Source organism: Theropithecus gelada, chromosome 3, assembly GCF_003255815.1.
Source record: "Theropithecus gelada isolate Dixy chromosome 3, Tgel_1.0, whole genome shotgun sequence".
In the NCBI taxonomy this organism is placed as follows: Eukaryota; Metazoa; Chordata; class Mammalia; order Primates; family Cercopithecidae; genus Theropithecus; species Theropithecus gelada.
The window spans coordinates 18,982,424-19,003,108 of NC_037670.1; the positions used below are offsets into that span (position 1 = coordinate 18,982,424).

The 20,685-nt window shown below is 46.2% G+C and overlaps 1 protein-coding gene across 3 annotated transcripts in view; it reads right to left on the reverse strand.

Moving 5' to 3' along the window:
• TRAPPC10 (trafficking protein particle complex 10) overlaps positions 1-20,685 on the reverse strand; it is a 99,374-nt gene that overhangs the window by 21,021 nt on the left and 57,668 nt on the right. For 2 of the 3 annotated variants that reach the window (XM_025379827.1, XM_025379828.1), the window contains 8 exons: positions 12,402-12,548; positions 11,707-11,821; positions 10,299-10,375; positions 9,154-9,245; positions 7,253-7,393; positions 6,826-6,938; positions 1,926-2,440; positions 644-785 (listed from right to left, as the gene is read on the reverse strand). In XM_025379827.1, the coding sequence (XP_025235612.1) occupies positions 644-785; positions 1,926-2,440; positions 6,826-6,938; positions 7,253-7,393; positions 9,154-9,245; positions 10,299-10,375; positions 11,707-11,821; positions 12,402-12,548 (1,342 nt within the window). Of the gene's footprint in view, positions 1-643; positions 786-1,925; positions 2,441-6,825; positions 6,939-7,252; positions 7,394-9,153; positions 9,246-10,298; positions 10,479-11,706; positions 11,822-12,401; positions 12,549-20,685 lie in introns of those variants that run through there. The other variant, XM_025379829.1, reaches the window with a different exon arrangement.

Here is a 20,685-nt window from a genome sequence, read left to right on the forward strand (position 1 = left end):
ATCTATATCCTTTATAATAATCCAGTCAACGTGTTTCCCTGAGTTCTGTGAGCCGTTCTAACAAATTCTTCAACCCCTGAAAGGGGGTTGTGGGAGCCCTGATTTCTAGCTAGTTGGTCAGAAGCACAAGTAAAAGAACCCTGGGCTGGCAGCTGGCATGGGAAATGGGGGACTGTCTTGGGGACTGAGCCCTCACCCTGTGACGTCTGACACCAGCTCCAGTAGACAGGGTCAGAACAGAATTGCAGGACCCCGCTGCAGGGCTGACTGCTTGCTTGCTGGCAGGGGGAAATCCCTGCACATTTAGGTCCAGAAGTCCTCTGCACTGATTATTAGGTTGAGGGAGCCAATAGAAAAAACACCTTGAGTTTCTTTTTTCCACTCTCAGAGTTAATTCTTCTATGTTTCTTATTTTCAGATACAACCATGTTTATTAAATATGAAAAAGCAATTATAGGAAAGCAAATATTCAGATAAACAAAAGAGGAGTCGGCTAGTTCCCAGGCAAATTTCCCATTATGTTACCCAAAATACCTCTTAAAGGCAGACACGGCAAAAAACTACCAGAAGCCTGGCATCTCAGCAGGTCTCCTCAGAATCGCCCCTGCAGCGCACCTCCTGAAGGGCTGGGGACCACACTCACCAGCCAGCGGCTCCACGTGCAGCTGGGGCTCCTGCGAGTACACGTCGTACTGCACAATGGGGTAGATGTGAGGGAGGACGAACCACACGGAGCCCACCGAGGCGCACAGCTGCCTGAGTGTGTATGTTCCAGGTTCCTTGGCCTAGAGTCAAAACATCAGGCATCTGAAACCACGTCAGCCCAGTTTTGTAGTTAGGAGCTCCCTGCGGTAGTGCTGTGCTGTATTCTCTCTCAACTACAGAAAGGCCTGTACTTCCTTCTCTCTTGTACCCCCTGCTCTTGTGCCCAAACCTCTGAGGGCCTCTTCAGAAGGCCCTCAGAATCTCTCAATTCATGATTTTCTGAGTAACTTAATTCACGATGCTTAAATTTAACTTTAATAAGGTATTTTCAACTTTATAAACTGTATTTGTGGCATTCTTTTTTTTCTGTGAGACAGAGTCTCGCTCCATCGCCCAGGCTGGAGTGCAGTGGCGCCATCTCGGCTCACTGCAAGCTCCGCCTCCCGGGTTCACTCCATTCTCCTGCCTCAGCCTCCCGAGTAGCTGGGACTACAGGCGCCGCCACCATGCCCGGCTAGTTTTTTGTATTTTTAGTAGAGACGGGGTTTCACCGTGTTAGCCAGGATGGTCTCGATCTCCTGACCTCGTGATCCGCCCGCCTTGGCCTCCCAAAGTGCTGGGATTGCAGGCGTGAGCCACCGTGCTGGCCTGTGGCATTTTCTTTGACAGGTGTATTTAGTAGAGACATTCAGCAGAGATTTAAGCCCTGCTCTAGACTAAAAGCGTGACAAACAGCTGTACTTTCCACAGGCCAAATCCTGTTAGATTAGTGCAACTTACAGGACATCCTGTGTCAGAGAAAACTTCATGTTAGAGTGGGTGAGAAACACCAGTTTTGACACCCAGCCAGCCACAAAGGGAAAATAAGGTTGAGCGGGAAAGTGTACCACCTTCTTGAAACCTCATTTTAACGAGGGTGTATATTTTCATACGCAAGGGGAAAAGCTAACTGAATCCAATAATCCAATGAGTTAAAAAGCTAACTTAATCTAAGAACAAATATCTATGTTAAGAACTTCACTCAAAATGTATCGACTGTCAGAAAATTGTATAGATACGAAAGAAAACATCAGTGTGTTTTTGTATAAGGATAGAGACAAAAACAGGGTCAGGAGAACGAAGGACTCTACTCAGTTCTCACCACACTCCAGACAGTTCCTGCAAGCTCCATGGCCCTTCTTCACAAACTTGAAAGTCAAGTTCCCACCCGGAACGCATACCTGAGTCCTGAAGGTTATCTGGTTGGCCCCTGGTTCCAGGGTCACGTGGCTGCACCTCAGCACGTGGGCCCCCTCCTCCAGAGCCACCCCTGAGGGCATCTCTAGAGAGGAGCTGCTCTCCTGCCTTCTCAGGAGCATGTGGACGTTTCTGCAGATAATCCCGGTCGTGTTCAAGGAGTTATCAGATGGGCTTCTCTCAAACATCTCATACAGCTCCAGGGCGGGCAAACTGTTTTGGGATACAGGGAAAGGTGCGGTCTCGGGTGGAAAGTTAATGATCCCGTTGGACGTCTTGTGCTTCGTAAGCCACTCCGCAGTCTTCCGGTAGCTGTTTTTCTCAATGCTGAAGTGGACATTGACCACAATCTGCTCCACATGAACGGGCACAGGCATCTGGCTGTACATGGTTATCTCAATGCACAGAACACCGCCCACGTGGACCACGGCATTGGAGGGATCAAAATGGAGATCTCGCAGTTGTGCAAAGGACTGCATGGGTAGCACTATCTTATGACCTGTAAACAGACATTATCGTAACTTACTCCCCAGGTCACACTTCCTGGCAGTAAGCGGCAGCAGGCCGTGGACACAGTAAGGTTACTGAGAGCGTACTGGAGCAAGCAGCAGTGACGTGCAGAACAGCCAAGCCCAGTCTCTTGCCATCTTCACACCCCCCAAAAGTTATTGTGTCAAAAGCAAAATATTAACAAATACCTACGTAATGCCTAGAAATCATAAAATGTACAGAAGTTAACCTTCTCAAGTCTGCTTTGACAAACTTAAGAGAAATACAGGTCAACTACCTCTCAATTCCAAACTAAAATTTGTAAATAGTCTAATTTCTAGAGCTCTTTTCAAGAGATTCCAATATTTTCTCACCTACTTAAAAACATGCTCAGTGAAGATGCCCAAGTGCCCTGCTGTAATGTGGAAATAAACCCCAGGTGTTTGCCAGTCTACCAAGTCAGCCGATTAAACAAGGACCCCTTTGTGCCCCCAGGCTCAGGACGGTAGCTACCAGCCAGGTCAGTCGCTGCTGAAGTGAGAGCCTAATGCTCTCTCTGGGCCCATCTCACTCTGACCAAACTGTAAGTACCCTAGTTTTGTCTAGAAAATCCACAAGGCTGCAGAACTGACCAGTTAAGTTTTTATTAAATATTCATCAACTAAAGGACTTGCCAAGACTGATGCCACAGATCATGAGAAACAGTAAACAATTGTGGAATATTTTATTCATATAGAGATACCAAAGAACGTTGGCAGGAAAATCACAACTCAAATAGTCTCAAATACAAAGCAGCAGATGTGGTCATGGCTCTAGCAACAATCAGTTTGGGCATGTTAAAGACTCTACAAAGCCAAACTAATGTCATGATGCTTCTGAGAAACCCATCCAGATGGATCTCGTTTCCCCCTTTCTTTGAGACAGGGTCTCGCTCTGTCGCCCAGGCAACAGTACAGCAGCACCATCCTGGCTCACTACAGCCCAGTCCTCCTGGGCTCAAGTGATCCTCCCACTTCAGCCTCCTGGGTAGCTGGGACTACAGGTGCCTGCCACCACACCTGGCTAACTTTTTGTAGAGACAGGGTTTCGCCATGTTGCCCAGGCTGGTCTCAAACTTCTGACCTCAAGTGATCTGCCTGCCCCGGCCTCCCAAAGTGCTGGGATTACAGGTGTGAGCCACCACACCAGGCCGCAGATGCCGATACATGAATACACGCCAGCAGTCAATAACCACATCAACCTGACCCTGAAACTTCTAGGAAAACTGGTTTTCAAGCAGTTAGTCATGGCTATGACTGAACTACTGTGTTCCCCAACTTGCATGTGCTGAAACGCTAACCCCCAACCTGATGGTATTTGGAACCAGGCTCTGCAAGGTGCCTGGGGTTAGATGAGACTGTGTGATGGTATTTGGAACCGGGCTCTGCGAGGTGCCTGGGGTTAGATGAGATTGTGAGGGTGGGGCACGCATGATGAGATTACTGTCCTTTAAGAAGAGTCATCAGACAGCTTGCTCTCTCTTCTTTCCCACCATGTGAGGACAAGGCGAGAAGGCAGCTGTCTCCAACCAGGGAAGGGAGCCCTCACCAGAAACCGACCCTGCGGCACCCTGATAGCAGACTTCCAGCCTCCAGAACTGTGAGAAAGTAAACACCTGTTGTTTATGTTAGCCCGAGTAGAGTAACACAGTAACCACCTTAAATAAGCACACTTCAAAACTAAGGTGAGGAGCTCAGCTTCGCAATAAATTTAATCTTACCACACAGCATGATCTACAAGTATATTTTCCAAAACAATTAACGTGACTCTTAACTTCCATTTAGATGCTCCTATGAGGAAACACTGAGACAAATTCCAGAAGGCAGGCTAGCCTGTAGGACAACCGGCTTGGAGGACTCAGCAATGAAAGGACATGAAGCACTGACACAGGCCACAACACAGATGAGCCTTGAAAACATGACGGTCAGTCAAGAACTCAGCCACAAACCACCACACATTGGACCACGTGTGAAAGTTGTCAGAATCAAAAGGGAGTCACTTGTGCTAAAAAACAACAACAAAACCTTGACTAATAGAGCCAGAGAAGGCTATGAGGGGAGGACTCTCATGCATGAATGCGTGCTAACAAAAAACTTCACAAAGAGTCTGCAAACACCACAGCCTTGCAGAAAGGTCACTGCAACCTTATACGAAACACTCTTCCACCAAGACATCTGCTCAGCAACTGCTGTCCAACCCTGACTGGCGTCTCCCTGCTGATCCTTGCAGCCGAGAACCACCACCCCAAACCAGTGATGTAATCCTCATTTTCCCTTTAAAGCCCCTTCCTGAATATGCACATAGTTTACTATGGCCCGTATATGGCATTGCAATGCCCTATTTCCAAATAAATACCATTTTGTAGAGAGACTCCCTATGTGTACTATTTAGGTTGACAGATTCTACAGGTTGAGTATCCCTTATCCAAAATGACTGGGACCAGAAGCGTTCTAGATTTCTGATGGTTGTGAATCTGGGAATGTTTGCATGACATGCTGTTGAGCAGCCCTAATCTAAAACTCCAAAATGTTCCAATAAGCATTTCCTCTGAGAGTCATGCTGGTCCTCAAAAAATCTTGAATTTTAAAACACTGCAGATTTCCAGATTAGGGACACTCCACCTATATTTGTATGAAACATCCAGAATAGGAATCGAGAGAGAGATAGTAGATTCGTGGCTGCAGGAAGGGGGTGGCGGGGTTAAGTATGGCGTTTCTTTTTAGGGTGATAAATATGTTTCAAAATTGACTGTGGTGGCCAGGCACAGTGGCTCACACTTGTAATTCCAGCACTTTGGGAGACCGAGGTGTATAGATTCCTTGAGCTCAGGAGTTAAAGACCAGCCTGGGCGATATGGCAAAACCCTGTCTCTACTAAAAATACAAAAATTAGCCAGGCGTGGTGGCGTGCTCCTGTAGTCCAAGCTACATAGGAGGTGGAAGCGGGAGAAGCAACTGAGCTCAAAAAGCAGAGGTTGCGGTGGGCTACAATAATGCCACTCCATGATTCTCTGGGTGACAGAGAAGACAAAAAATAGCTGGGTGTGGTTGCCACACCTGTGGTCCCTGCCACTTGGGAAGCCAAAGTAAGAAGATCTCTTGACTCCCCGAGGTTGAGGCTACAGTGAGCTGGGATCGCACCACTGCACTCCAGCCCAGGCGACAGAGCAAGATTGTCAAAAAGAAAAAAACAAAACAATACTGACTGTGGTAACAGTTGCACACATTTCTGAAACAGACTAAAAGCCATTGAATTATAAACTTCAAATGAGTGAATTATGTAGTTTGTGAATATCACAATAATGCTGTTATATTTTAAAAAAAAAAAGGCTCTGGTTTAAAAAGTGAAGAAAAAGATCAGGTGTGGTGGCTCATACCTGTCATCCCAGCCCTTTGGGAGGTTGAGGTGGATGGATCACCTGAGGTCAGAAGTTTGAGACCAGCCTGGCCAACAGAGCGAAACACTGTCTCTACTAAAAATACAAAAAATTAGCAGGGATGGTGGCAGGTGCCCACAATCCCAACTACTTGGGAGGCTGAGGCAGGAGAATTGCTTGAACCCGGAAGATGATGGTTGAGGTGACCAATATCACACAATTGCACTCCAGCTTGAACGACAGAGCGAGACTCTGTCTTTAAAAAAAAAAAAAAAAAAAAAAGAAGAAGAAGAAAAAGAAAAAGAGATGGGAAGAACTTTTTTTTTTTGAGATGGAGTCTCGCTCTGTTGCCCAGGCTGGAGTGCAGTGGCATGACCTCGATTCACTGCAAGCTCCGCCTCCCGAGCTCACACCATTCTCCTGCCTCAGCCTCCTAAGTAGCTGGGACTACAGGCGCCCGCCACCACGCCCGGCTAATTTCTTTTTGTATTTTTAGTAGAGATGGGGTTTCACCGTGTTAGCCAGGATGGCTACGATCTCCTGACCTTGTGATCCGCCCGCCTCGGCCTTCCAAAGTGCTGGGATTACAGGCAGAACTTTTTTTTAAAATTAAAAGAGAACTGAGATCTAACAACCACATGTAATATGTGATATCCTGTTGGACTCTATTAAAAATGATTTATAAAAATATTTTAAGACAATTAGGGAAATGTGAATATGGCCTACTTAGTAGATATCAGAACCTTATTAATTCTTTCGGTGTGGTTAAGAGACTGTCCTTATATTTAGAAGATCCAATGTGGTCTAGAGTTTGGCTTTAAGCAAAAAGAAAAAAAGTCAAGTGAAAGACATAGATACATGTTAGCTACACAGCAAAATGTTAGCAATTGTTTACTCTCAAGTGGCTGCTATATCTTGTATCCTTTTTACTTCCTAATGTTTGAAAATATTCCTAGTAAAGTTTTAAGAACTGGTCTTACCTGGGTTGTCTGATGGCTGGCTGGCAAAGTCAAGTATCTCCTGGCAGAAGTGCTTGCGCTCCTCTTCAGTGAGGTGGTGGTCACTGGCTAAAAGGCTGCTGGTCTGCAGGTAGCTGGAGTGGAGAGGTAAGGAGCGTGGAGAGGCTCATACTGAGGAGTGTGGGGCAAAGTGGATGCAAAGCCTCCTACAGCCTTCACAGAGCTTCAAAAGCCAAAGGGCTTTTTTTTTTTTTTTTAAGTTACTAGGACTCAAAATTAGATTATAAAAATTGACTAGATATTTCATTAATTCTCTATACAATATATATGTATAAGGTAGGACTTTTCTCTCCTTAATAATAGATGACAATGAAACATTTGATTGTGGGCAATGTTGCTGTATAAATAGAAAATAATTTTCCTGCTTCATGGAAACATTAAAGGATACTTTTCAATTTGTCCAAGGTGCTTTTGACATTCAGCCAGCTGCTTCCTTGTGTGTGTGATGGGGAGTGCCCAGCCCTCAGCCAGGTAATTTTTCAATGCTCCTTGAAGATAGATTTCTGCCTTTTGTGGAGCCTTTTTCCTCCTTGCAAAATCAACAAACAGTAGCTTTCATTACAGCTAGGGATAATCAACACACTGAGACCCCACCTCTCCCGCCTTGGCCTCCATCCTCCAGACTCCACGCCAGGACGGACTCAGCATCTCCAGAGAGCCCTTTTCCACCCACCCCGCTCCGTGAGAAAGAGCACCTACTCAGGACGAATAATTAGACTCCCAGGCAAAGATCTGAGAAATGAGCGTGTGGTGATAAAAGCACAACACATTGTTGGTCTGGCTTTATACACACGTCGACGAACTTCCATAGCTGAATCTCAGGATAAGAAAGTGAGCGTATCATTAATGATCTCGAGCTGACAGGCAAGAGAGTCAAGGTTAAGAGAAGGTGAAGGAAGGGCTTGTCCACAAGTACAGTGCTAGTCAGCAATGAAGCCAGGAAGTCCAGGTATGGGTCTACACTATCTACTAAAGGCACAGAAACACAGAAGCAGTCTACAGGGCGCAAGCGGAAGGGAGCACAGAGTCACTTGGAAACTCAGGCAAAGAGCACTCCACAGGCTCCGGCTTCCAGAGAACACCAGAGAATTAAAATAGCAACACTTGGCCCCCGCAAAGCAAAGTTTAAAGCACAACTATTTTGTAAGAGATGGGGTCTTGCTCTGTCACTCAGGCTGGGATACAGTGGCGTGATCATAGCTCACTGCAGCCTCAAACTCCTCAGCTCAAGTGATCCTCCCGCCTCAGCCTCCTCCACAGTAGCTGGGACTATTGGTGTGTGCGGCCTTGCCTGCTTTTAAAATGCGAATTAATCAGGGCTTGTCAAAGCCTCAGGAGTAACAAGGATCCTCTCCCCTTCCCGAAGAAGCCTCTTTGCTTCATTAAGGAGCACCTTCCTCTTTAGATGCACTACATGGAAATTCAAGGGAACTATATTCTAGCTGTAACTCTGCCGTTAATTAGTGGGTAATTGGCTAAGCTGCTCCAACCACATCTGGAAAGCTAGAAAGTTCACTTAGCTGATCTAAGAATCCCTTTCCAGCCAATTCACGTCAGTTCAAATCAATTCTCATTTCTTGCTTCACCTATGAAATTACTTGAGTACAGATTTCAAGATCTCATTTCAATCACACTTTTTTCTTTTTAAGAAAATGAAAACAAGCATCGTTTTCCTTAAACTTGTATCTCCTTTCAGTACTTTGAAATAGTAACCACATGACCCACTGGGGTTTCTTCTCTTTGATAGTCTGATTTTATGAAACACACTAGAAATATGCTAAATTTTGAGTTTTTCTGGAATCAAACTTCAAAGCTGGAGTTGGAATGGAAATCCTACAGTATCTGTACACACCTTCTTCCAGTTATCCTGAGATCATCCCTCTTTCACGAACCTGACACATGCAGTAGCTTTACATCAATGGCTTTGAGGTTTTTCAATCCTCTTAATACTTGATAAAATGCTATATAACAAAATATGTAAGATCTATATGCCTATTTACTCACCATTATGCTTTCTTACAATTATTTAATTAAACTTAGTTACAAAAATTTATATATTTAATTAAATAAAATAATCTCCAAGACCAATAACAGTTTTTAAGAGTAACAAGCAGAAAAGCTCTCCATCTGGTTTTCAGAAAAAACTAAAAAACAAAATTATGAGGACTGGGTAAGAGAATCTACACTTTTCAATCTACACATTTACGTGCACTTTATATTAACTCCATATATAACAAATCTTCTCATGTGTATGTTTAGAATTCAAAGAAAAAGTACAAAATCAATTACATGTAAAACTCTGCCAGATCTTTTCCAACAAACTTGGCAGATCGAATCCTCCCAATGCTCGTATACATTTCAATGGTAGCGTGGGACAAATCCTGTGGGGAAGTAAAAAAACAATTACGGACTTGAACTTTTCATGACAGACAAATACTACATTTATTTACCTAAAGCTGACGCAAAAGACGTTGTTGGGTTTTTTGTTTTGAGACAGACTCTTGCTCCATCACTCAGGCTGGAGCACAGCGGCGAGATCTCTGCTCACTGCAACCTCCGCCTCACAGGTTTAAGTGATTCTTGTGCCTCAGCCTCCCAAGCAGCTGCGACTACAGGTGCCACCACGCCCGGCTAACTTTCTGTATTTTTAGCAGAGATGGGGTTTCGCCATGTTGGCTAGACTGGTCTCAAACTCCTGACCTCAAGTGATCCACCCGCCTCAGCCTCCCAAAGTGCTGAATTACAGGCGTGAGCCACTAGGCCCAGCCTGCAGAAGACATGTTATTAATATAACATTATTTTTTCCTTTGCATCTATTTTTGTGTTGAGCTTTTCTGTTATAATCAAAATTGGTAACCTGTGTAAAAATTATGAAGCATAATAATAAAAGAAACCCACAAACTCATCCAAAACATCTAACTTTTCCAAGGACTTTCTGCATGTGGGTGACGTGCTGGATATTTTTCATACCTGTGTGTGTAAGAGGTACGGCCATTATGGGCAGTCCAAACGCTTGAGTTGCCCATGACCCCGGGGATGATGCTGACCCACGACACTTCTACCTACACCATTTTTTAAAGTTTCGCTAATTTAAATCATTCAAAATCAAATACAATAGCTCTGTCCAAGTCCAAATTACTCCTTTTTACAAAGAAAAGTATTCATTATCCTCTCTTATAATTTCTATGTGAGAAAACCCAATTTGAACAAAACTGTAAATATTCAAAGATGATTCCATGCCTAATATGGTACCATGGGTACTAATACGCATTTGATGAACAACTATTCCATGTTTTGTCCACAACTCCCCAGGTACCAAAGAAACTAAAAAAACTAACAAGAAAGGGCCCCCAATACCAGCTCCTTCCCAACTCAACAGGCCTTCTAGAGACAGGTATTCATGGAACAGACATTGAACACTTGTTAATACTTACTAAGTAGTGTTTTTCAAAAGCTTCCACTGATGATAATGCTTCTTTCAGTTTCTTATAAGGACTCTGAGCTGTGTTGGCTTAAACAGAAAGAAACGAGAGTCCCTCTTCATCTTCATCATGTCCAGTCACATGACTTTACATTCACCTTCACAAACTGCAGGTGGATGACCCCACCAGACTCTTGTGAAATTATAAACATGGCCAATGCCAACTGAAACTACATGATTATGTATATTCTCTTTCAATTCACATATTCATAAAATAGTCAAAACACTTTTGTGTCATGCTTTTCTCTGATCTTTAGAACTAGACTTTTTAGGAACATATTTTACAAATACTCTAATGAATTAAATTACTTTTGAAATGATCTGAAATGGTCTCAAGTTGAAACAGTGAAATATAAATACTAAGTATTTTTTCCCTTAAACACTTAAAACAATGAGTAAGGCTCCTTTCAAACAGCCTTATTAATCAGGAGAATTTTTTTCTTTTTTTCGTTTTTGAATGGAGTTTCACTCTTGTTGCCCAGGCTGGAGTGCAATGGAGCAATCTTGGCTCACTGCAACCTCCACCTCCCAGGTTCAAGCAATTCTCCTGCCTCAGCCTCCAGAGTAGTTGGGATTACAGGCATGCGCCACCACGCCCAGCTAATTTTGCATTTTTAGTAGAGACGGGGTTTCTCCATGTTAGTCAGGCTGGTCTCGAATTCCCAACCTCAGGTGATCTGCCCACCTCGGCCTCCCAAAGTGCCGGGATTACAGGCGTGAGCCACTGTGCCCAGCCAATTTATTTTAAAAAGTTTGCTGGGAGGCCAGGGCAGGAGGATCACTTGAGGCCAGGAGTTTGAGACCAGCCTGGGCAATACAGCAATACTCCATCTCTACAAAAAATAAAAAAAAAATTAGCCAAGTGTGGTAGCACACACCTGTAGTCCCAGCTACTTGGCAGGTTGAGGCAAGAGGATCCCTTGAGCCCAGGAGGTCAAAGCTGCAATGAGCCAAGATTGCACCACTGCACTCCAGTCTGGGTAAGACAGTGAGACCCTGTCTCTTTAAAAACAAAAACAAAAGCAAAAACCATCAGGCTGTATTGTTAGAAAAACAGATCATCTGTAATTCGGAGAGAGTGGTGCATTTGAACATGAGCTATAAAGTCCCTTAAGTCCAGGAGAAACTCAGCGACATTTCTCAAACTCCTTCCAATTCCTTCAACTATTTCTAATATTGCATTATGCTGTTAAAAGGTAAAATATCAGGTGCTTCAATCCAGTCAGCTAATAATGGGTATAATTTTCCAAATGGTGAGTAATATGATTACTATTAGAACCTGGGTTAAATGTGCCAACTTGCAAAGGACATTTTCATTATTGTCCACCTCACCACTAACATAGGTACATACAAAAAAGTACCTGTTTCTGGTCGCTCAGCTCCCAAACCTGCCAAAAGGTCAACTGTCCTGTTGAGATCCTCTGAGTTAGGTCCTTTCTCTGACACAAGTCCACACAGATAGCCCAAGGACTTTAACTGTTAAGATAAATTCACAATTTCAATTAATTTGCCATAAGAGTCAGCAGGGAATTCGAGAATTTAAATATAACAATTCAAATCCAGCTAACTTCTAGAAGAAATTTAGCTTTCCTACCCAGATGACTCAAATCTGGATAAAACTACATCCTACACAACAGCTCCCAGTAAGACCTGGATAGCGGGAATCCTCTGCTTCTGCCCTTCAGCTCCCCGAGTTCCCCAGACTCCGCCTGCACCTGCAGAAGCCACGCCCGGGCAGCCTACCTGCTGCACACACCAGCACAGCTCTGCCTGCTGAGGTGACATTTCCGCACCACCCTCTGTGTCCCCCGACTCAGGGTACAGAGTCACTTTCACGGGAGCACAGCGAGTGCTTGCTGTCCGCTGACTACATCGACATGTGGTAGGGAACTATGACTTCTTTGGCTGCACCTAGACACCTCCTACGGCCACTAAAGTGGATGCATCATGATCTAAATAAGCAGGAGGAAAGCAGCTCCAAACAGCAGACTTCCTCCGCCACCCAGGCATGGCTGCAGAGACAACACGAGCGTTCCACACTTGGGCAGGTAGGCACCTTTTCTGTGGCATAGCTCCACAGCCCCACAGTGTGGGCAATGTTTGAGTCGATCTGCGCCCGGTCACAGCAGCCTTCTATCCTCTGCAACACCTCCAGACAGCTCAGAAACACCCAGCAGTCCAGAGCACCAGGCGGGACGGAGACCTGTGGGGGTGCAAGTGTGAACGTGTGAGGGGCGCTCCGGGAGAGCTGTAGCTTGAACAAACCCACATGCTCTAGCTTGAATGTGCGAAACCCTCCCTCCCTCAAGCAGCCACCTCACCTAACAGTGCTGTGATCCGCAGAGCTACAGGAGAGAGAAACTAATCACCTACACTCACATGGGAAGAGAAAAGCAGTGTGACCTATATTCAAATGTGTTATCAGGTTTTAGGTATAACTTTCAATTATTGTATTTTTGAAAACCTTATTAAGAAAAAGCCTCCGCAGGTCTAGATCTGAAAAATATATACAGAAAAAAATTTTTTTTTAAAAAGGAAAAGCCTAGAAAAAGACCAAATATGATCATTTACTTTAGGAGTGAGGATTGGCCACACATCAGTGTCACGTGGGGAGGGAAAACTAAGACTTCAGATGACTGTTTGCTCACATTTAAGAAAGATCACATTCAACAGCAGAAACTGAATACTGAGTAGAAATATCACAGGAAGACTTACAGTTCACTCTTCAGGCGTGATAAAGACAGTACAATTATGTCTGGGAAGAAGAGCTCCCTACTGCTCCCGATACACTGCAGTATTTACAGGAGAAACCCAATGTCTGTATTTGAAAAACATCCCAGGGCAAGTGAACAAGGACTCAGACGAAGCAGAGCTGGCCAGGTGCCGCGCCTACTCTGACTGCTCCTGGGTCCCACGCACGCATTACGCTACCCTCTCTGCTTCTGTATTTTCTTGAGCTTTTCCACTTAAAAACAAAAAAGAAACACCATCGGAAAAGCAAAAGCGCCTGCTCTGTAAGATGCAGCGTCCCCCACATTCTAGCACCTCTGAAATAGAAACGTTTCTCTTAATCAAGTGGCACCTCACACTCTTCAGTGGCAATGCTGGCTTTTTCTCTGGTGGCACTAACTTCATGACGTGTCTTAGTTTTGGTGAAATGTGTTCACCGGTGCTCCTCAAATCACCCGTCAACAGGTGATGAGCTGCCACTGCCGGGGAAACTGACTCCCATAACAACTCTTGCAAGGCACCCTGAGCACAAATAAAGGACCTAGAACCAACAAGGAAGGAACACACTGCCATCAAATGTTCCCATAAAAGCTAAAATGCCCAACTTTTTAAAAATAAGATAAGCTACTTAAATCCTGTGGGGAAAAAATCAGCATAGGACAAAAACTGCGTAATCGGAAGCCACTTTCAGAAAGCTGCACAACTCTCTCGCCCAAACACACCCCACTGAGGGAAGGCGCAGAAAAGCGGGGCGGCCGGACGCAGCTTTGAGATCCTGGACAGAGCGTGTCCCTCTGACTGATAAGCGCCCTCATCAGTCAAACCAGAGCAGACCTGGAGCAGGCCCGCCTGGTTCCCAGGTGCCAGGAGATCTGGGATACTTTTCATCTCCCAAGATGATACCACCACCAGTACCCACTGCACAAAAGCTTCTGTAAACATGTGCCTCCCCTGGGCACACACTGGTGACAGAAAGACCTCCTAGGAGACGCCAGGTGCGGTGGCTCACGCCTGTAATCCCAGCACTTTGGGAGGCCGAGGTGGGTGGATCACCTGAGGTCAGGAGTTTGAGACCAGCCTGACCAATATGATGAAACCCCGTCTCTACTAAAAATACAAAAATTAGCAGAGTGTGGTGGCATGTGCCTGTAATCCCAGCTACTCGAGAGGCTGAGACAGGAGAATCATTTGAATCGGAGAGGCGGAGGTTGCTGTGAGCCAAGATCATGCCATTGCACTCCAGCCTGAGCAACAATAGCGAAACTCCGTCTCAAAAAAAACAAAACAAAACAAACACCTCCTAGGAGACCACGAGAGACTCCTACAAAGCAGGAAGGCGTACAGGGCTTGTGGTCAAGATGCAGCCACAGAGAAGGGAGATAAAGCCCAAGGGCCACGGCAGGGGAGCCACGGCAGAGGGCGCTGGATGCAGAAGCAGGAGCAGCCGAGGCACCAGGCGCTGACTGAGTCACCAGGGAACAGCAGCAGCCGAGAGCTGAGGAGCCGCCTGACAGCACAGGTTCACCTCAGAAAGGCTCCCAAATGATACCACCAAAATGCCAACGGTGGCATTAATTACTGCGTGGCATGATTATAGAACAGTTCTTGGTATATTTTTTTCCTGCAAAGAGCAAGTCCCGCTTTGGTAAGCTTGAACGACAGTATTAAAAAAGTAGCAGCATCAGGTAACAGCAGCTTTTCTGGGGTAAAAACAACAAAATCCAGTGGCAGCCATTGGCCACTGACTGCTGAGACTTCACCTTCAACTTCCACCCCGGAAGAGGAGGGAGAGAGCAGGCAGGTCCTGCACACACCCACGCCAAGGTACAGGGCAGGCTGTCACTGAGTAACAGAAACCTGAAGGTGAGCTCGGCCACCCCTCCCTCTGGAACTCACACCTCCCACAGTGCGAAGCCTCCCCGGGGCCTGCTCTGGTCTTGGCTGCGAGTTCTGCCTGACTCCGTGCTCTAAGTGCCTCTGTTTCCCAGGAGAATCACAGCTCCCTACATTTCCTATCACACATCATTTTAAAACTTCAGTTTTTATGGAAAAGAAAGACATGCATATGAATTGGGCATGTGATGTGGCATACACAAGCCTTTCTGCAGTGCCGCCTTGAGGAGCCGACTGCCTCCTATGTTACTACTTACTGTGTGTGTCTCTTAGCTCCCACCCAAACCCCAGGTAACACCCCAAAGGGGGCCGGGCACTCTGCTTCTTCTCTATACTTTCCAGGGCCTGACAGAGGTGGGCTCTGCAGCAGCGAGACCTTCCACAGTGGGACATGGAAGACTTCCAGACATGTTAACAAAACAATTTATAACTTCATTGCAGCGATACTTTTTCATTGCTTTGAAAAAACAAGTGGCAAAATACATACAACAAGGTATGTGAGGGGCGCAAACCCTAAATTTAGAGGTCCATGATTTTTACAAATGTAACCACCCCCTAATCAAGCAACAACATTATTCTAGAAGGTTCTCTCAAGTCCCTTTTCCTAGTCAAGACCCACCCCAAAGAGGCACCCCCTATCCTGACTTCGGCCACCATCAATTCCTGGCTGATTTGTGAACTTCACATAATGAAATCACGCACGTCCTCTTTTGTACATGGGACTTCTTTAATTCAACACAGTCTCTTTAAGATTCAACCTTGCAGAGTCTGTCAGCCTGTTCTTTTTCACTGCTGCTTATTAAACCTTTCTACAAGTTGGCCACAGCTTATTTATCCACTCCTTTTAAGTGTCTGGGTTGTTTCCACTGTTTGGCTACTATGGGTAAAACTATTTGCAATGTTACCCCTGCCTCAACTGAGGGACGCCTTCTCAGACTCCGAAGACGCCCCCAGCCCCAAGTGCGCCAGGCTACTCACAGCAGAACACAGGTAGCGCCAGCACTCTTCTCCCACCAGCATCCCTGCAGCAGAGACGCAAGAGCGCGGGGGAAGGGAAGAGAGACTGCCAGAGCCATCCAGGCTCATTTTACCCACTATAGTGCAGCTTGAGAATAAAACACAAAAGTCTCACAAACTCTGGAAAAGAGCGATTGTTCTGCAGCCATGGCTTCATGGCTTTGAGTCGTCCAAACAAGTGTCAGCCCCTTGCTCCTAAACAGTGGTCGACACAGAAAATGGGCACTTCAGCCAACATTACGAAAGCCATGCCTCTATGGTGGCATCTGCCACCCAGCATGCCACAGCACCCAACACAACAAAGACCAGGCCTCCGCTCTGCCCCGAGAGCCTGAGACTGAACGGCAGAGCGTGCGGCTTGGACACCTCGCTCTGGAACCAGGTGGTGGCTTCACCGTCTCCAGAAAACTCCCATTTCCCTAATGGGCCGCCAGACACTTCTTGGCCATTTGGATATCATCTTTTGTGAATAACAGACTTTTTAAACTAATTCTTAATTTATATTAATTTTCCTTAAAGCCCCTCCTCCTCTCCTGATCGCTGTATTAGCAATGGCAAGTGCCATTTTGCCACTTCCAAGTATAAAAGTAAAGGCACTCTTGTTCTTTCTTTTGATACCCCTACCATTTGAGTGCAGCCCACACACTGGAAGGTGCACGAGTCCCAGGTGAACGTCTGATATGCCTCCCATGAAAGCAGAATCAGAGCAGTAGCTCCTGCAGGAACTCCCTGCCAGTCACCAGCCCCTCCACCTGCCAGAGAGCTCACAGCAGACTGGTGTAGCTTCAATGCGAACTTTAGATACAAGGAATCAAAAAGTATGCCTTCTCTTATCGCTTGAATCCGGGAGGTGGAGGTTGCAGTGAGCCAAGATCACGCCACTGCACTGCAGCCTGGGCGACAGAGCAAGACTCCACCTAGGGGAAAAAAAAAGGTATGCCCTCAACTTCTTTAGCTCAACCTGAGGTTGGTTAGAGTCATCCACTACGACCCAGTCACGTTCACCACCGTACCCTAGCGCACTGCAGGGCCACGGTGCCGTGTCGTCATCGCTTGGACGAGATGAACATTTGGGTTCTTCCCCGTTTCTAGCTCTGATGACTCACAGTGCCACAAATATCTCTGTACTTGCCTTTTGATGCATGTGTGTGTGCATGTGTCTGCACATACCAGGGCTGATCTGCTGGGTCATGGGGCATGTGTCGTGATGGCGACACCCGCTAGATACCGCAAACAGCCTTCCAAAGCGCTTCCAGTGGTGCACACCATCATCAGTGAACGAGCGCCAGTGTCTCCACCCTCCCACCAATACCCGAGGAAAGCCTTTCCATCCTGGCCATTCTGCTGGTGTGTGCTGGTACTTCATTAACAATGGTTTCAGTTTGCATTTCGCTATGATTCATGAGACTGAGCCCCTTTTCATATGTTTATTGGCCATTTGGATTTCCTCTCTTGCCTGTTTTTCTATTGGTTGGTCAGTCTTTCTGCATTGATGTATGTGAGTTCTTCACAGTGCATGCTGGATAGGGCCCTTTCTTGTCTGCATATACTGTTCGTACTTCCACGCTGCGGAAGGCCTTCTTGCTCCCTTCAGAGTACCTTTCGGGGAAGAGAAGCGCTGATGTTTATGTGGTCTAATGTAGGGCCGGCTTCCTTCACGGCTGGTGCATAACTATAAGGGTTTCATGTTCTATTTAAGAAATACTTGCCAACCTTAAGGTCCCCAAGGTATTTTCCCATGTTATCTTCTAGAGTTTTCTTATTTTATTTTTCATGTTTAGACCAAAACTACACCTGGAATTAATCTTGTTTATGGGGTGAGACCAAGATATGTTTTTATATATGGATATCCAGTGGACCCAGAACCACCAATTCACTAAATTTTTCTTGAACCCATTTATTTAAAATCTACCGGCTGGGTGCTAATCCTAGCCCTTTGGGAGGCCGAGGAGGGTAGATCGCTTGAGCTCAGGAGTTCAAGACCAGCCTGGGCAACATAGTGAAACCCCATCTCTACCAAAAAATACAAAAATTAGCTGGGCATGGTGGTGCGTGCCTGTAATCCCGGCTACTCTAGTGGCTGAGGCAGGAGAATTGCTTGAACCCTGGAGGCAGAGGCTACAGTGAGCCAAGATCACACCACTGCACTCCAGCCTGGGCGACAGAGTGTCTCAAATAATAATAATGATAAACAACAATATCTACCTCAACTGCTTTTTGGAACTCCACCTTCTCCCTTGGACTATGGCAGAAGTTTCCAAATTCTTCACCTCTCTCTGCCCTCTGCCTCCTCACTAGGTCCTAACCTTTCATGGCTCGCTACTGGCTACAGGACAAAGGGCAACCTTCAAGGTGACACACAAAGAACTTCAGAATCTCCCTTCATTGTCACCAAAGCCTGCCTCGCCCCTGAAGTTCCAGAAGTTCCAGTGAGACCAGACTCCTTCAGAGCACCTTCGGTAACACCACCTTCTCTGCCTGAAACGCACTCTCTTGTGCCACCAGCAGTCACATCTACCTGGTGAATTCTTACTCCCCCTACTCATTCCCTGGCATGTAAGCTTCGTAAAGCCAGGAATTCTACTTCACTCTCTGCTGAAAATACAGTGCCTACCACAATGGTTGGCACAAAACAGATGCTCAGTGAAGATATGCTGAGTGAATGAATCCTTTTTTTTTTTTTTCTTTTGAGACAGCGTCTTGCTCTTTCACCCAGGCTGGAGTGCAATGGCGTGATCTCGGCTCACTGCAAGCTCTGCCTCCCGGGCTCAAGCAATTCTCCTGCCTCAGCCTCCCAAGTAGCTGGGATTACAGGCGCCCGCCATCATGCCCAGCTAATTTTTGTATTTTTAGTAGAGACGGGGATTCACCATACTGGCCAGGCTGGTCTCAAACTCCTGACCTCGTGATCCGCCCACCTCAGCCTCCCAAAGTGCTGGGATTACAGGCGTGAGCCACTGCGCCCGGCCTGAATGAATCTTTTTAACGGAGTTCACACAGGGCCTCCTCCAGAAAGCTTCCCTAGCACCTATCGGGCACCCGCAAATGTTTACCAAGCTGACCTGAGGCACCCGGCAAAGCTGCCTTTCCCTTCCTTACGGTCCCCTGTGCACAGACAACACTTCGTCACTACTTGGACACTGTGCTGATGACCCGTGGCAGCCTCATGCCGGCAGGTGAGGCCCTTTCCTCTTCATTTATGTGTACCCCCTATCTATCCCTGTCTCTGTCCACAGTGCCTGGCAGGCAAGGAAATGTGTCTTGAATGATTCTTGACAGTCCTCTCTTTCCTTTTGTCCAGGGAGCCATCAGTTCTTCAGCAACAGCTCCCACAACCACCCCTCCTCCTCCAGCTCAGGTCCTCATGGCTCAGGGGCACACAAGATCCTCCACCTCCCCATGAAAGCACCCACCCAGCAGGGTGTAGGGTACACTGTAAGCCCTCAGTAAACACAACCTACATCCCTCCACTACATCTCTGCCTTTGTCCTCTGCCAGGCCTGCACCTCAGAATACTGACCCCAACCGGCCAGCTTTGACTGTAAACCTTCTTCCTCTGGTTCAACCTGCAGGTTGGCCACACACAGCCCCTGTTCACAAACCGGCCAGCTAACTCTGATGGCGTGCCATGCGCGGTTCCTCCATGCCACAGGCTAGGCTGGGTGACTCTCCTGGGGTCAGGAGGAGTCCTGACCCTGCTAGGCCCACACCTAACCAGAATCTACGCTAATAAAAGGTCAAATGGTGCTGAATGAAACACATTCCAAACCCCCTAAAAAATCACTTGGGCAATCACTGTAACAAACACATTATGGCCTTCTAGAAAGTATCTTCCTCATTCTTCTAATTTGGCAACAAAATGTATACGTATCATACTTTTTTCTTACCAAAGGTGCAGGAAAACAGGCATCACTAGCATGACTAAAAATGGGAAGACCTTTCTGGTGGACGAATTGACAACACATATTAAGAGCTTTAAAAACACGTCTATCTTCAACCTTCCAATTCTACTTGTATGAATTTACACACAAAGATGTATGTATAAGGATACAAACTACTGCAATTGCAAAGAATTTTGAAGAATTTAAATGTCCAAATAGGAGCAAGGAAATCATTGCAGTTCATCTATACATAAGGCGGCCATGGACAAAAAAAAAGAGAACCTCTTCCCGCTAGCAAAAGCAACAACGTTTTCTTCTGCGTGTTTGTCTGTATTTTCCAAATTGACATAGAGAAAACATTCAACTTTTGTAAATGGAGGGAAAATTAGAAATTGTTACAGAAAAAAAAGAGGAAATATTCTGTGAAGGAGGATCCTCAACTCATGTGCAACTGGCCTCACTTCACGGGTGTTACCGCTCACCCCAGCAGGTAGGCACAATCTCCATTCTTAACACATTTTCCATAACGGGAGTGGGCCAAGGCTAGTAAGCGGCACCCACAGGGTAGATGCCTCTATCCGGCCATCTTGCTCTCTTTCTCAGCCCCCATCGCCCCTGGAGTGTGGATCGAGCCCTACTATAGAGGCAGTGCTGCTTTCCATCACAGCTGGCCACTTCGGTGCCCCCTGTTCTCTTTAAATAAATGAGGTACTTCAAATCAACTGATAAAGCAAGCAGGATGTTAGCAGGACATGTTTTATAAGCCACCCACTCAAAACTGGGCCGTGGGATCTGCAGCTGACCGTGGTGCACCTACCC